Genomic DNA, 15,657 nt, shown 5'->3' with positions numbered 1-15,657 from the left:
GAGCCTAGACACCATCTTTCAAGAAATTATCAAGCAAAATTGCCCCAATATTCTAGAACCAGAGGGCAAAATAGAAATTGAAAGACTTCACCAATCACCTCCTGAAAAAAATCCCAAAAAGAAAACCGCTAGGAATATTATAGCCAAATTCCAGAGTTCCCAGGTCAAGAAGAAAATATTACATGCAGTCAGGAAGAAATAATTTGAGTATTGTGGAAACACAATCAGGATAACACAAGACCCAGAAGCTTCTACATTAAGGAACCAAAGGGCTTGGAATATGATATTCCAGAAGTCAAAGGAGCTAGGACTAAAACCAAGAATCACCTACCCAGCAAAACTGAGTACCATGTTTCAGGGGAAATTTTGGTTATTCAATGAAATAGAGGACTTTCAAGCATTCTTGATGAAAAAACCTGAGCTGAAAAGAAAATTTGACTTTCAAATACAAGAAGCAAGAAAAGCATGAAACGGTAAACAGGAAAAAGAATCATAAGGAACTTATTAAAGTTAAACTATTTACATTCCTACATGGAAAAACAATAATTGTAGCTCATAAGACTTTTCTCAATATGAAGATAGTTGAAGGGAATATACATGTATGTATATATGTATGTATACATTTATATATGTATGTATATTCAAATATATATCTGAGTGTGGGCATTTGTACATGTATACATAGACAGAGGGCACAGGATGAGTTGAATATGAAGGGATGATATCTAAAAAATAAAACTAAGAGGTGAGAGAGGAATTTTTTGGGAGAAGAAGAAAGGGAGCAATAGATTAGGGTAAATTATCTCATAGAACAGAGCCCAGGATATGGTGACTGCTCAGATTTTTCAAGATGAAAGGGACCTTGAAGAATGTCTAATTCAATGTTCTTATTTTACAGACGAGGAAACTGAGGGGAAACAGTTTTCTCACAGTCACACAACTCAGACTAGTTGGCATCTGAGAGTCTTTCTGGTTCCAAATCTTTGACCTTATATTCCTAAAGGCTTGGCTAGGTCCCGAACTCAGGCCTCCTGCCTCTCCACCTGGTGGGATTAATCACCTGAGCCCTCTGATGGCATCCCATTACTTCAGAGAATGTAAAAAACTTGAGCATGTCCTTTGGCACAATCCCTTCATCTCTTGTGTGGGGTTGGAGGAGAGGGGAAAGAAATAATTTGGGGTGGGGGGTACACATGGGTGAGAAAGAGGGCTCAGAGTTTTAGAACCTGGAGGGATCCTAGAATTACTCTAGTCCAACTCTTCCCAATTTTACAGAAGAGGAAATTGAGGCTCTTGAAAGTTCAGTGATGTGCCCGAAGTCTTGAAGAAAAACTAGGCTAACCCTGGTAATTCACTGCTCTATGATCTCTGGATGGAGCCAGGGTTCTCTCCAAAGTTCAAATGTAGCATTCTTTCCATGGCACTGTGTTGTGCCACTAGAAAACCTTGGGTGGAGTGGTCCAAATTAGTGGGACAGGCCTGCAGATGAGAGGCACAGCAGGTCCTGGAAGGAGCACTGGAGATCAGGAAAGACCTGAGTTCCAATTTACTAGCCACAAGATCATCCCAGAGAAACCATCCCACTTCTCTGAAACTTGGCTTTCCCATCTATAAATTGGGGGAAAGGGAGGGGAATCTTTGCTGTCCTCAGACCTACTTCCCATTTCAAGCCCTGTACCAAATAAGATATTTGTAAAATGCTTAAAACAATTCCTGATGTATTGTAGGTGCTTGCTAAATGGTTTTTCTCTGCCTTCCTGTATGCACAGGGCAGTATCTAGCACTCAGTGTGTGTGCATGCATTTGCCTGTCTCTCTTGGGTGACAAACCCACTTACTAGTAGCTTCTCTTCTCCAGTAAAGCCTCCACCTACCTGACCAGGTCCATCCCCAGTAAGGCTTCATTCTCAGGGGCTGGCTCTCTGGTGCTGATGGCTTCGTTGGCAATGCAGACGCCATGCTCATTGGCTCCCATTTCTGCACCCCACAGCCAGGCAGGTCTGCTGATCACAATGGCATGTGTCCTCGGGACCTGGTCAATTTCAATGTATGTACACTAAGAAAGGAAGAAGGTAAGAGAAAATCCGGTTCAGTTTAACCAGCATTTATTAAGCACCTACTGTGTGTTGGTTGCTGTCCTGAAGATACAAAGACAAAAAGACAAAAAATTTACATTCTGTGGGACCCATCAACTGCCCAGATACTTTATTTTGCTTTTTAAATGCAATCTAAGTCCACCTACAATCAATCGATAAGCTTTTATTAAGCAATGACTGTGTGCCAGGCATGTGCACACCCAGTCATGAGGTAGGCAGAGGACAAGCATGGAGATGTTCATCCCCAAAGTGGCCTCTACACTTTTCTGTGGCACTTTTGCCATAAACTAGGCATAATAAGATCATATTTTAAGGACCCACAATTCCAACAGTGTGAGGATAGATCCAGATCATGACCCCTGGTCAGCATTAGAGGATTACTTTGGCAGAAAAATGAATCCCTGAGCAGCCAACTTGGGGCTGTCCCCGTCCACACTGCACCAGCCTGGCCATCACATGGCAGACAGGCCATCGTCAGGACCCTCCCAAAGCCCTCTCATCTTGGCCAGAACTTCTGGAACATAGATTTCACTGGCATCACCTTCAAGCTCTCTCCCCCTCAACAAAACGCACCAGGATTTTGGACCCATCTCTCCTCACTTCCTCGAGTGCATCGTTCTTGCCTCAGGACACAGTGCCGGATCAGGACACTGAGGACCCGAGTTCAAGTTCCTTGCTGCCACTTTTAACCACCTACGTGACCTTGGGCAATCACGCCATCACTCTCCTTTTCCTGGGCTTTACTTCTCTCATTTGCAAATGACCTTTCAGTTCTGAGTCGGCAAGCCTCTGACTGTCTGCATCTCCAGGATCTTTGTGAACCTGAAGTCCATAGATATAAGTCTGGAAAAGACATCTGGTCCAATCCTTCATCTTATAGGAATAAGAGAAACACGCATTTATTAAGTACCTAGTATGTATCAAGCACTGTGCTAAATACCTTACAAATATCTCATTTGATCTTCACAACCACCCTGGGAGGGAGGTGTCCCATTTTACAGATAAGGAAACTGAGGTAGACAGCAGTGAAGTGACTTGTCCAGAGTCACACAGCTGGTCCCCTGACTCTGCTGAAACATAGTGCCTTAAAGGACTGTATAAATGAGCCATTACCTTCTCTCTCTTTCTCTCTTTCCTTTCTGTCTCTGTCTCTCCCTTTCTCCTTCCTTCCCTCCTTTTCTGTATCTTTCTGTCTCTGTCTCTTCCTCTCTCTCCCCCCTCTTTCCCTCTCTCCCTCCCCCCCTCTCTGTGCATGTCTCTCTCTCTGTCTGTCTGTCTGTCTCTCTCTCTCTCTGCGTCTCTCTGTCTCTCTCCAGCTTTCAAACATTATCAAATCTCCTTTATCTTAAAAAACAAGCCTTGATTTGACCATTCAAATTACCATCCAAATTCTCCCCTTTTTAAATTCCAGATCTCCCAAAACTCATCTACAACTATCTGTACTTCCTATCCAGCTATTCCCTTCTTAAATTCCTGTAATCAGGCTTCCATATCCCCCATTCTATGGAATTTGTCATCTCAATTGTCATTAAATATTCCCTTCTAGGAAATTCCATTTTCCTTCCTCATTTAATCAACAAGCATCTACTAAGGACCTACTATTTTCCAGGAATTGTGGGAGGAACCTAGGATACAAAGACACATAAGAAATTCCCTACCCTCTGGAAGCTTAAGGTTAAGAGTTAATTAATTGTTTCACTATTGGGTTTGAGTCAACTCTCATTCAATAAGCTTTTATGATCCACTCACTATGTGCAAATTGACCCTGCTTGATGCTGGAGATACAAAGATTAACAAAACCTAGTCCCTGCCCTCAGAAAGCTTACCTTCTAGGAAGAGGGATAGTTAAGTCCCAAACTTCATTCTTATTCCCCATAATGCCTAGCACAAGACTAGGTACATAGTAGGTGCTCCGTATATACAGATTTGTTGATAAAGACATAGAAAAATAACAAGAAAACCATGGGTGGTATAGAAAAGTTCTCAAGCTTTTTGTGTCATGGCCTCCTCTGGCAATCAAGTCTGATAAAATCCATGGACTTCTCAGAATTATGTTTTTAAATACATAGAACGATCATGGAAACTAATTGTAATGAAATATCAAAATATTTTTTTAAAAAACCAAATAAGTTCATGACCCTAGGTTAAGAACCCTTCAAAAATTACGATGTCAATGGGACATACTGTTCCAGACCAAACAAAGGGGTGAAAAAAAAATAGTGATCATGGACAGCTTTGTTTACAGCCTGCAAAAGTCTGGAGTTGCTCTTTTGAAACGCAGAGTTGGCTAGGAAAGTCTCTGCTATGGATTGAGTCCAGCAAGGCTGGTGTTGTTTGAAGAGGACATCTCTGGTTGAAGCCAAAAACAGACCCCTCCCTCCTCAGGGGGAAATGCCTCTTACTGACAATACATTTGACAGTCCTTTGCCATGAGGAGTTATTGAGGTGCTAAATTCCAGTCCGTCCTGTCACCACAGGGAAGAAGACCATGTGTTACGGATAAGAGACAGTTATCGAGCAGCATTAAGACCAGTTTTGGCAGAAACACAGAATGTCCGAGCTGGTAGGATCTCAGAGCCCCTCGAGCCCAGTGGCCATCTGGGTAAAGCCCACGGATCCGTCTCATTGACATACTGTTGAAACAACCAAAGAGCCGAGGTGGGATGTGATGGGGAGAGAATGGTTGGACTGAACATAAAGTGAAGCAGCCTTGTCAGCTTCAGAAAAGGATTCAAAGCCAGCACATAGCCATGGAGCTGGGAGGGGCCCCAGAGGCTGGCCAGGACAGCTCCTTTGTTCCACAGAAAAGGAAAGAGGAGTCCGGGAAAGTGAGAAGACTTGCCTCAGGTCACAGAGGGCAGTCAATAACTATGGCAGGTAGATTGTAAACTCCTTGAGGGCAGCCACTGACTTTTGCCTTTTTTTGTATCTCTGGCACCTAACACAATGCCTGGCACAAAGTAGGTGACGATTAAATGTTTATTGAATTAATTGAACTAAGGTCCTCAGCTACTACATCCAGTCTATTTTCAACTATACCTCGAGACCTCGTTAAAACATTTACATATATGTATGTGTATATACATACGTGTATATTTACATACACACATATACACATTTTCTATATATACACTATATAGTGTGTGTGTGTATACAGTCATACTATAAGGTTTATAGCTTTGTGTGTTATTTTACTCCTTATTTTGTAAGGACTTTTAGGTTTATTATTTTTTAAAGTTAGTTCAATTATTTATCTAAACACTCTTTAACATGTGGCCAAGAAATCTGCCTCCCAGGTCACAATGCTGAGTCTCAGCAGTGTAATAAACTAAAAATATCCCTAATGGATGTTTTTTTTTTCCTTTTAAGCTTTTATTTATTGTGCAAACCCTTTACACCATCATTTGCCGTTGCCCACAAATCCTGCCCAGCCCGCCCGGTTTGGAGCTTCTGAAACATGCAGTCTTTCCTTGTTGTGAACTCAGTAAACCCTGAAGCTCCTCTGTCACAAGGGAATAAATAAGACACATAGAAAGTACTGCCATAAAAATGAACAGTCCCCCTCAATGTTCCTCAGCTTCTCCCCATCCCGTTACGTGCCAACGGCAGGATGGGAAGATGGGGCAAAGATCCTTTTGGAGTCAGAACAGACTGAAGGCTTGTCAGGGTCCCTGAGGAGAGCAGTGACCCCAGGACCTAGGTGTGCTGAGGCCCCAGCTGCAGGATTCTGGCTCTAGCAGAGAGGAGAGGACAGCATCCTGGAGGTTCCCAGGACCCTGAGACCCTGCCACAAATTCCGTCTCAGTACTCTTGTGTACAACAAAGATGACTTGTCCCATTCTTGGTATAGATAGAGCACCCCGCTAGGAAGGTGGTCTTAAAGCAAAACATCCTTGAAAATGGAAACTTTTCAAGTGGGAGAAATTCCTAATCTTGAAAATATTCTTCTTCAAATTTGTAATAAAGAAAGAAATCTATTTTATTGGTGGTCAAGTTTATAATTTTAAAAAGGGGTTCAGTGGAACACCAGACCTAGAGTCAGGAAGACCTGAGTTCAAATCTGACCTGAGACACAGTAGCTGTATGACTCTGGGCAAGGCACTTAACCCTGTTTGCCTCAGTTTCCTCATCTGTACTGAAGATGGAAGTGACAAAACACTCCAGTACCTTTGCCAAGAAAACCCTGAATGGGGTCACAAAGACTCAGACTCAGCTGAAATCGACTGAACAACAAATATCTGAAAATTCCTTAATATGTGACCAAGAAATCTGCTTCCCAGGTCAAAAAGCCAAGCTTCGAGATAATAAACTAGAAACCAATCCCAGTGGAAACAAGGAAAAATCTCCAGAGAACCCTAAGTTTTGCCTAGATTTCCTCATCTTTCCCAAGATGGACACAGGGCTTCCATCTCAGCCTCTTCATGGTGGGTCAGTCCCATAAAAATGGTCAAACTGTGCAGCCAGCCTATGGCCACGCCCGTGCACTCTCCAACAATGAAGCCAATCAGGGCTTCTGGAGGCCACAAGTACTCAGGATGCCAAAGGCCACACACTAAGAATATCTGGGCCATTTAAACACTGCAAAGCTTAACTGCAGGCATGGGTGCCCTCTCCCTCCATGGCAAGTTTTACTGTTTGTTATGTTTGGGAATGAAAGCATCGCCCAATCTATGCCTAGCAATACTTTCTAGTTCCAGAAGCCTTAGGTAAACTGGCTTTGAAATACCTAGCTCACTAAGACAAGAGTGGTTTCTGAACCTAAATTATCACACACACCCCCACTTTACTTTCCACATACAACCAAAATCACACCCTGAAACACCACGATAACTTAATTTCTTCTCTATCAAAAGCTTTAGAGAGATAATTCAGGTTTAATAAATAAATAAATAATAGGGAGAGTCTAAATTCTCTGCTGTGACAATTGTAGGAGATGGTGAGGGAAAGAGGCTCATGGCTCCAGATTTGGGAAGGGCTGGTCCATGCCCTTCAATTTACAAGTGGAGAAACTGAAGCATCGGGAAATAAAATGGCTTGTCCAACTTTTCACAGGTAATAAGCATCAGAGGTGGGATTTGAACCCAAGTTTTCTGACTCTAGGGCCAATGTTCTTTTCCTCATACCCCACCAAATTCTTGGACCAGGAATCAAGAGAATCAGCTGAGTGTGTGTATGTGTTTTAAATTTCTTCTTTATTTTGAGATACTCATGTTTGAGATCATTGAAAGGAATTTTAAAATAATAAATATAATTTTGAAAAATCACAAACCTAATAGCCAGCAATAAAATCAAATAATTAAGAAGTCCTTATAACATAAAGATTAAAATCACCCAGAAAATCCCTGTCTAAGCTGTGTGACCTTGGGTAGGTCACTTTCTGGGAGTCAATTTCTTCATCTCCAAAATGACCAATCGACTCAAGATGATCTTTGAGTTTTCTTCTAACAGATGAACCCATGAGCACCTGGACAGTAGAAAATCAAAGCAGTCTGAAAACAGCTGAAAAATCAGATTGCAAAGGTCATAGAACCCAACAGAAGCCAGAAACACAAAAGGCAATTCTTCTAGAGGAAGCCCTTTATTATTCCATGGGCTCATGACAACACTGGCCTCCCCCTTACACATTCCAGCAGCCAGTATTCCTGGGGACTGTCCAGTGAAAGGGGGAATGGAGACATCAGGACAATAGATTTGTTTAATGAATGAAAAAACACTCATTGTGTCATTCCTACTGTACTTGGACGGGTGAAGAAAATCCTGGCACTGCCGACGGGGCCATTATGAAACAGTCTGATGAGCCAGTCAAACTTCTTAGTCTAAGGAACAATGACAGGACGCAGGCAATGCTTTAGAAACGATGGCAGGCTTGGAAAAGAGAAGGGGCAGGAAGAATCGTAACAGAGCTTTTTGGCCCTGGGCAAAGCCATGACAAGTCAGAGCGACACCCTGGGCAAGGTAGTTTTCTGTCTTCATCAGACCAGAGCACTGGGTACAGTGGTGAGTGCCATAGTCTAGGAAGGACTGGAGAATGTCCAGTTCATGCCATTTATAAGAACTGGTAGAAGGAACTGGGTGTGTTTAAATTGAAAAAAGAAAAGATTCAGGGGAAGAAACAATGACTGTCTTCAAGTCCCTGAAAGGTTATCCTGTGGAAGGACTAGCTCCGGTCTGATTGGTTTAAGAGGGAAGACCTGGGAGCAGGGGGTAGAAACTGCAAAGAGCCAACTTTAGGCTTGATGTCAGGAGTAACATCCTAATAACTAGCATGACCCACAAGTGGCCCAGGATGCTTTGGTTCCTCTTCCTTATTGGAGGTCTTCAGGCAAAAGCTAGATGACCTCTCATTGGGTATATTATCAAGGGAAATCCCAATCTATCCTACACTGACATTCTATGAATTTAGACTAATTTATTGATGGGCATACAGAATCACAGAGGCAGAAGACTGCAGGGTCTGGAATCTCCCACCTTCTACACAGATAATTTGTTTTGTCTCGTTTTCTCATTGGTGCTTTGAGATCATACAAGGTTGTGGACTGGAGAAAGGCTAAGCAGCTGAGGAAAGGGGCACTACTGGACCCTTCTCCCTGAGATTCCTCACTCCCTGGAGACGCTTTTGGGCTGGGAGATTGAGGAGGGGACGATTATTAGGATGCTATTTCTGATACTGCTGAAGTGCTTGTAAAATTCCAGTTCCTTGTAAAGCTGATAAAAGACAAGGTGGCCAGAGTCATTTCTGTTGTAAGCAGTGATATCACAAGCTGAAATGTTGACATCAACAATGTCTCCACTATAAAGAAGCTGTAGCTTATAGAACTTATGAATGGAAACCATTGTTAGAAGATTAAATCTGATGGTTTTTGAGGCCATTAGGACAGGATTCCCCTTAAGAGAGGATCTCTAGAAATACCCATAGAAAAACACTGACAAAAACAGTTTTTTGAAGGTTGGTACAACTATGTCCCCTAAATAATGCTTTGTCTATGACCACCATTTTCTCTCTGATAATAAAATATTATATTGCCCTAACTTCCTGACATGCCAGGTGGCCAGCTCCAGGGAGGTTACCCAACATCATAGTATAAGAACCCCTCTCTCAGAAGGGCGCTTTGGAGGACACCCTCTCCTCCTTCGAGTGCCTCCGTTCTGCTGAATGGACCTGCGTCTCCATGCTCCTGAAAGCAAAACTGCCCATGTGAGTTATACTCTGTTAGCATGTGTGTGTGAGTTGTATGCAGGGTCCCTTTCTCTCTCTCTTTTCCCCCTCTTCCCCATGGCTCACATTGTACTGATTCCCATTGTTTTACATGTTATTCTCGGTAGCTGAACTCATTGAGGGATTGCTTTCCCCCAATGTCTCTGACTGGCCTTTCCTTAGACATAAATTGAATACCTGGACAAGGACTTAACCCATAAACAAGCACCCCTCTACTGAGGGAGCAGGGCACTGTGACTCCAGTTGTAGAACGCAAGGGTCAATAGGGTCCTCTCAGGAGGGTCTCCCTTATGCCAAAGGACTGCATAAGAACACTGTTTAATGTTTGGTAACTACATATTAATAATAGGTAACTAGGTGGTGAAGTGAATAAAGAGCTCGCCTTGGAGTTCGAATCCAGTCTCAGATACTTCCTAGCTGTGTGACCCTGGGCAAGTCACTTCACCCTGTTTGCCTCAGTTCCCTCATCTGTAAAATGAGCTGGAGAAGGAAATGACAAACCACTCCAGTATCTTTCCCAAGAAAACCCCAAATGGAATCACGAAGGGCAGAACACAACTGAAAATGGGTAAGCAACAATATTTTAATAATAAAAACAGCTAGCATTTACATAGAGTTTACTATATGCCAGGCACTTTGCTAAATGCTTTACAATTATTATCTCATTTGATTCTCACAACAACCCTGGCAGATAGGTGCTATTAACACCCCCACTTTACAGATGAGAAAATGGAGTCCAACAGAGGTTACATGGTCACTCAGCTAGTAAGTGTCCAAGGCCAGATTTGAACCCAGATCTTCCTGACTCCAGGCTTGGCACTTGCTATGATTTTATTTTAGGCATTTAAATACATGAATCTGGAAAGACCTCACTAGATTGTCAATAGAGTCCATAACACCAAAAGGATTCAGAACCAGTGGATAAGGCCCAGCTGGGTAAGGCTAGGACCCATATATGTCAAATGGAAAGTTCTAAGACTTCTCTCTAACTCAGTATTTCCCCAGTGTTGGAAATGTATTTATTTGATGGGGTCTGGATGTCTTGAGACTACCACAGTGCAAATAGATGACGTGAGGGTAGGTCAGGTAGATGGGTCTCTTCTGAATGGAAAGGAAGACTGCCCCTCTGCCTTGTTTTCTGGCCAGAGGCAAAGTCACAAAGCTGCTGTGTTCACTGAAACAAACCCAAGGGTCACAGAAAGTGTGACTGTGGATTTGCTGTTATTATCCTCGTATGAGCTGAATGATAAGGCAGGGATTCCAAATCCCAAAGCATTTGTCAATGAATGCATTGGGACAGACATAAGGCAGACATAAACACACATGCCTCTTGGAGACTTTTTCTTCTTCAGTGGTTTCAATTGTATCCAACTCTCTGTGACCTCATTTGGGGTTCTCTTGGCAGAGATACTGGATGGGTTTGCCATTTCCTTCTCCAGCTGTTTTACAGATAGGGAAACTGAGGCAGCCAAGGTTAAGTGGCCAAGGTCACATAGCCAGATTTGAACTCAGGTCTTCCTGACTTCAGGCATGGCATTCTATCCACTACACTGCCTTGCTGCTCCTCTTCGAGGTTTGCAAACATCTAATAAAAGGGTCTGCCAGATTCTCAGCATAAAGAGATACCAGCTGAATAATGGGAGGAGCCTCCTCTATTTAACCCCTTCATTTTACAGAGGAGGAAATTGGAAATACAGGAAAATCAAGTGACAGGATCATACAGGTTTTCAGCATTGGAGGTAGGACCTGAACCCAGGACTTCTGTGTCCAGAGCCAGCGCTCTTTCCAGTGTCCTGACCACAAGTGTAGACGTGAGGCTTCCAGGCTCAGCTAAGACTTCACCTTCTACAAGAAACTTCTCCCAGCCCCCCTTCATGCCAGTGCCTTCCTTCTGAGACTTCTCCAATGGACCAAGCCTTCATCTTGTTTATGTATCGTTGTATGCTTGTTTTTGTCTCCATTAAACAGAGAGCTCCTTGGGGGTAGGGACTAAGGCTTTGCCCTTTGTTGTCTCCTCCATGGAAGCACAATGGTTGTCGGTGCATGGCAGGCACTTAATACATTCTTGTAGACTTAACAACATAAATGTCATATATTATTATTATTAAAGCTAACATGACACTTACGAAGGGCAGCATCTATAGAAAACATACTCCAGTGGAAATCCTGGGAATGATTTAAGTTGTGGTTTCTCTGAACCTTGGAATAAAAAGCAACATTAAACAAGAACAGGGCTTTACCACTTCCCCATGACTGTGGTTAGTCCAGCTACACACCCCCAAACTGCCAAGAATCTGTCTCAGAAATTTCTTATATAGGTCACTTGGTGGTAAATGGTCTTACAAACAGTAGGTGCTTAATAAGTTCTGGAGGACCAATCGATTGTCTAAATGGTCTCTGAGGAACCCCAAGGTTTTTGAACCAACCAAAGGTTTTTGAAAAGAGGCTGGTAGACCAGAGCTCCAGTTGGAGCAGCCCTCACTCAGGCTGAACTAAGAAGAAACGTCAGCCTCAGGAAAAGAAAACTGGGGAGGCCAATGATGCCCTTCACTCTCCCTGATGTGGGATAGAGCTTTCAGGGACTGCTGCACACAGCACAAAATCAAGGACAAGGATAAATCTAACCTCTGGACCTTGGGGATCCAACTCAAAAGCCTCCAACCCGGCATCACACCAGACTGAACACCTGGAGTTGGACAGGGATCTTTAAAAGCTGTGATATCCATCAGTCAGTTGATAAACATTTATGAAATACCTACTATTTTCTGGGCACTGTGCTAGTGCTGGGATTACAAAGAAAGGTAAAAGACAGTTCCTGCCCTTGAGGACCCTACAACCAAATGGTAAGAGACAAATCAGATGTTACAGAGCCAATCACTGCCACTGACTCAAGTCACTAAACTTGAGGGAGGGAAGGAGACACAGTGGAAGAGAGTACCCAGCTGGGAGACACAGGACCTGAGTTCAAGTCCCAGTTCTGCCAATACTGCCCGTGTGCCCTTGAGGAAGTCGCAGCCTGTCTGGTTCTCTGCTTTTCACCTATAAAATGAGACTTGGATGAGATGACCACCAAAGTCACTTCTAGCTCTTGCTCTGTGCCCTACTGATGACCCAGATGCCCCACTGTGTGGGCGATGGGACCAGGCATTCCCACACCAAGTTAAGAACAATAAAAGCTTGCTGTAATGCACCAGGTGCTTTTTCCTGCTGTGGCTCCAACATCATTCCTCTGAAACCCGGGTGGGGTCTGTCTGCTAAAGTTATCTCCTATTCCCTCTGGAGATTAAAACCAACTTGAATCAGAGATGAATTTTCTTTTGCTAGCTCCAAAATTCAAACCAAAATCTCTCCTGATTCTCGGTCCCATATACTTCATTTAGGAAGATCTGTTTCTCCTGAAACTAACAACGGAAACTTTCCCTTAGATGCTGATAAAATTTGTACCTGAGGACTGGGGGAATCTGTTCACATTCCTCTTCAAGACACATGGGAGTGACAGGTATACGTATTGGCTACTACTTTTTAGTACCTGGAGCCAAAGAAATAGCACCAAACAGCCCAGGTGGCAGCTGGGACCAACACACATGCTTCACAGAGTGAACATCATGGTGGCATGAGCTAAGTCAGCCCAGAGTGAAGAGAGGAAGAAAGACAAAAAGCCACAAACCACAAAAGAAGGCACGGATCCCATATCACTCACCTGCACTTTGCTCTCAGGCTCGTGGTCGGCAGCTGCGATGTAGACAACCTCCTGGACCTCATCTCTGGGCCTCGCCGAGTTTTTCCCAAACACCACCAGCCCTTCCTTGGCCCGTGGTGGAAAAGCCACAAAGCAGTAGCTGGGAGGAGCCACAGACATCCTGAAAAGAGAACACCACACGCCCATGAAGCTGGGATGAACACAGGACATGCCATCAGCATAGTATTTTTCCCCAGAGTATTTTATCCACTAAATAACATTAGTATTGAACTGTGTGCATTGTTGGTCATGAAGAAATCCCAGCTGGCAAACGAGAAGGAGTAAAATTGTGGTATAATCAAGACTGGTCAGCTATAAGTGATGCCACTGAGTACCCCTTGGGGCTAAAAATAAACCAATCAACAAACATTTAATAGGCACCTACTGTGTGCCAAGTGCTGGGGATACAAAGACAACAGTGTAATAGGACCCTTCTAGGAGCTTATATACTGTTAGGATTGACAACATGGATGTATGGATGGATGGATGGATAAATAGACGGATGGATGAACGGTTAGATGGATAGATAGATGTTGGATGGATGGGTGGGTGGATAGACAACTAGACAGATGGATGGTTAGATAAATGTATAGATAGATGGATGGATGGATAGATAGAAGGGTAGATAGATGAACAGTGAGATAGATAAATGGATGGATAGATAGGTAGACAAATGAATAGATGAATGGATAGATAAATAGATATAGGAATAGAAAGATGGATAGATAGATGTAAAGCTATAGATAGTTAAATGGATGGATTGATGGATAATTGGGTAGATAGATAAATAGGTTGATGGATAGGTAGAGAGAAACATATAAAGAATAAATACAAATAATTACAAAACAGTTCAGTACTAGAATGGCAATGGACATGAGAAGCAGCTAAAAGTGCAATGGCAAAAGGGAAAGGACAAAAAAGCAGCAATCTGTCGCCTCCTAGGAAAGCAAGAACACTCCACTCGGTTGTGTCCCAAGCCCCACCCGCAGGGCTGGCAGGGTTCCATGCTGCCATATGGTTGAAATTGAGGGAGCAAGAAAAGACCAGTGAGAAGAAGAAAAATTGTCTTTTTAAAATCTTGTTTCAGCTGTACAACAATGAAGTGCTCCCCACCCCTGAGGTCTCTACTCCCCTGATCCAGACCTCTGCTCCAATCAATAACATCTATATTGACCAACATCCATACATGACTTATTGGTTCCTCCCTCTGTATATCACTTTAATATAGAGCTAATATCCTATGGTTAGGAAGGCTGGGACTTCAGGGATCATGGAGGGAAACCGCCTTGTTTTACAGATGAGGCAAGAGGCCCAGAGATTTTAGGTGATTTGCCCAAGGCTCTTAAGAGGTTGGACTAGAACAAGAATCCTGGTCTTTGGACTCCAAATCCAAATGTAGGGCTCACCACACTGCCTCCCACTAAAAGCTTAACAATTTAACATGTTTCTATTCAGAGTCATAACTTAGAATTCTCTCATCTGGTGCAAAAGCAATTGGGGGGAGATAGTAATGCAAAGGACAGTCTAACCACAAATGTAGTCGCACTAAAACAGAGCAGCCTTCCTTCCTCCCAGAAAGCCCAGTCTGCACCTTGGAATGAATTGGGGTAGGGAAGGTGGAAGATGTGGGTCCCGGGAGAGGGCACTATGGGGAGGAAGGGCACTTAGGGATGTCCCTGAGTGGGATGAAAAAACAGGATCATGCCATGTTGTGCAGGTTGGTAGAGGATAGCACAGTGGGCGAAGATGTGAAGTGCAAGGGAACTGGTCTCCAAATTGCTCCAGAGAAGATGCACACATCCCCTAGATTTCAGCACCCTGAGACAAAACTCCAATTGCCGAATCCTACTTCCAGCTCTGTTTCTCCTGTCCTTTAAGGCTCATGAAACAGTTTCCTCACAACCCAGAGAAGTAGGTAATACAAGTATTATTATCCCTTCACAAGAGAGGAAGGTGATGCTTAGAGAGGTTCAGTGAATTAATTTTGCACCTAATTTTTTCTCTGTGTGGTGCTTAATAAATGCTGGCTGACTTGTAGAAGGTGTTATCGCTCAGGTGGGACTAAGTGACCTCTTCATTTCCTTCCAATTCAAAGACACTGCTTGCTTGTGGCACCCAAGGCTGAGCCAGGGATCTTGATTAGCTGAGGGAGCCTGGGATTGTTGAATAGACAGGTGAGCCCTGTTGGTGCTGATTCCCAATTCTGAAAGGAAGGGGGAGAGGAATGTTCCATGGGAAAAACAGGGCAGGCTCATTCTGGGCTAAGGAGAAGGATAATCTAAAGCCAAACCTTGGAGAAGGATGATGGGGAATGAAGGACTTGGCCAGGAAATTTAAGACGTTTTAGGATGGAGGAACAAGCTTGCCAATACAGGAGATTGTTTCTTTGATTGATATTCTTGATTGTCTGAAAACCTGTGGATGTCAAACTTTGATGTCTGTTTCCCTTATAAACAAACTCGGAAGATTGTATTCATGTGGTATGGAACATATACGAATGAATGAGCATTTAGTAAGCAGCACTGTGAGTTGGCTACTGTGCTAATTTCTGGGAGTAAAAAGATTCTAAGAGACAATTCCTGACCTTAAGGATATTACATTCTCATA

General features: G+C 43.3%; 1 protein-coding gene across 1 annotated transcript in view; it reads right to left on the bottom strand.

Annotated features, from left to right (window-relative positions):
• The window catches only part of SCRN1 (secernin 1), a 62,576-nt gene that overhangs the window by 30,112 nt on the left and 16,807 nt on the right, over positions 1–15,657 (bottom strand). Inside the window, exons 2-3 of the mRNA XM_069088633.1 lie at positions 13,012–13,171; positions 1,874–2,055 (exon numbers count right to left, since the gene is read on the bottom strand). Of these exons, the coding sequence (XP_068944734.1) occupies positions 1,874–2,055; positions 13,012–13,170 (341 nt within the window). The 5' untranslated portion in view covers position 13,171. The remainder of the gene's footprint in view (positions 1–1,873; positions 2,056–13,011; positions 13,172–15,657) is intronic.

Source organism: Petaurus breviceps, unplaced genomic scaffold (genome assembly GCF_028583685.1).
Source record: "Petaurus breviceps papuanus isolate PSGF00001 unplaced genomic scaffold, PetGlider_PUasm1.0 185, whole genome shotgun sequence".
Lineage (NCBI taxonomy): Eukaryota > Metazoa > Chordata > Mammalia > Diprotodontia > Petauridae > Petaurus > Petaurus breviceps.
This window is presented reverse-complemented; position numbering and strand designations above follow the sequence as displayed.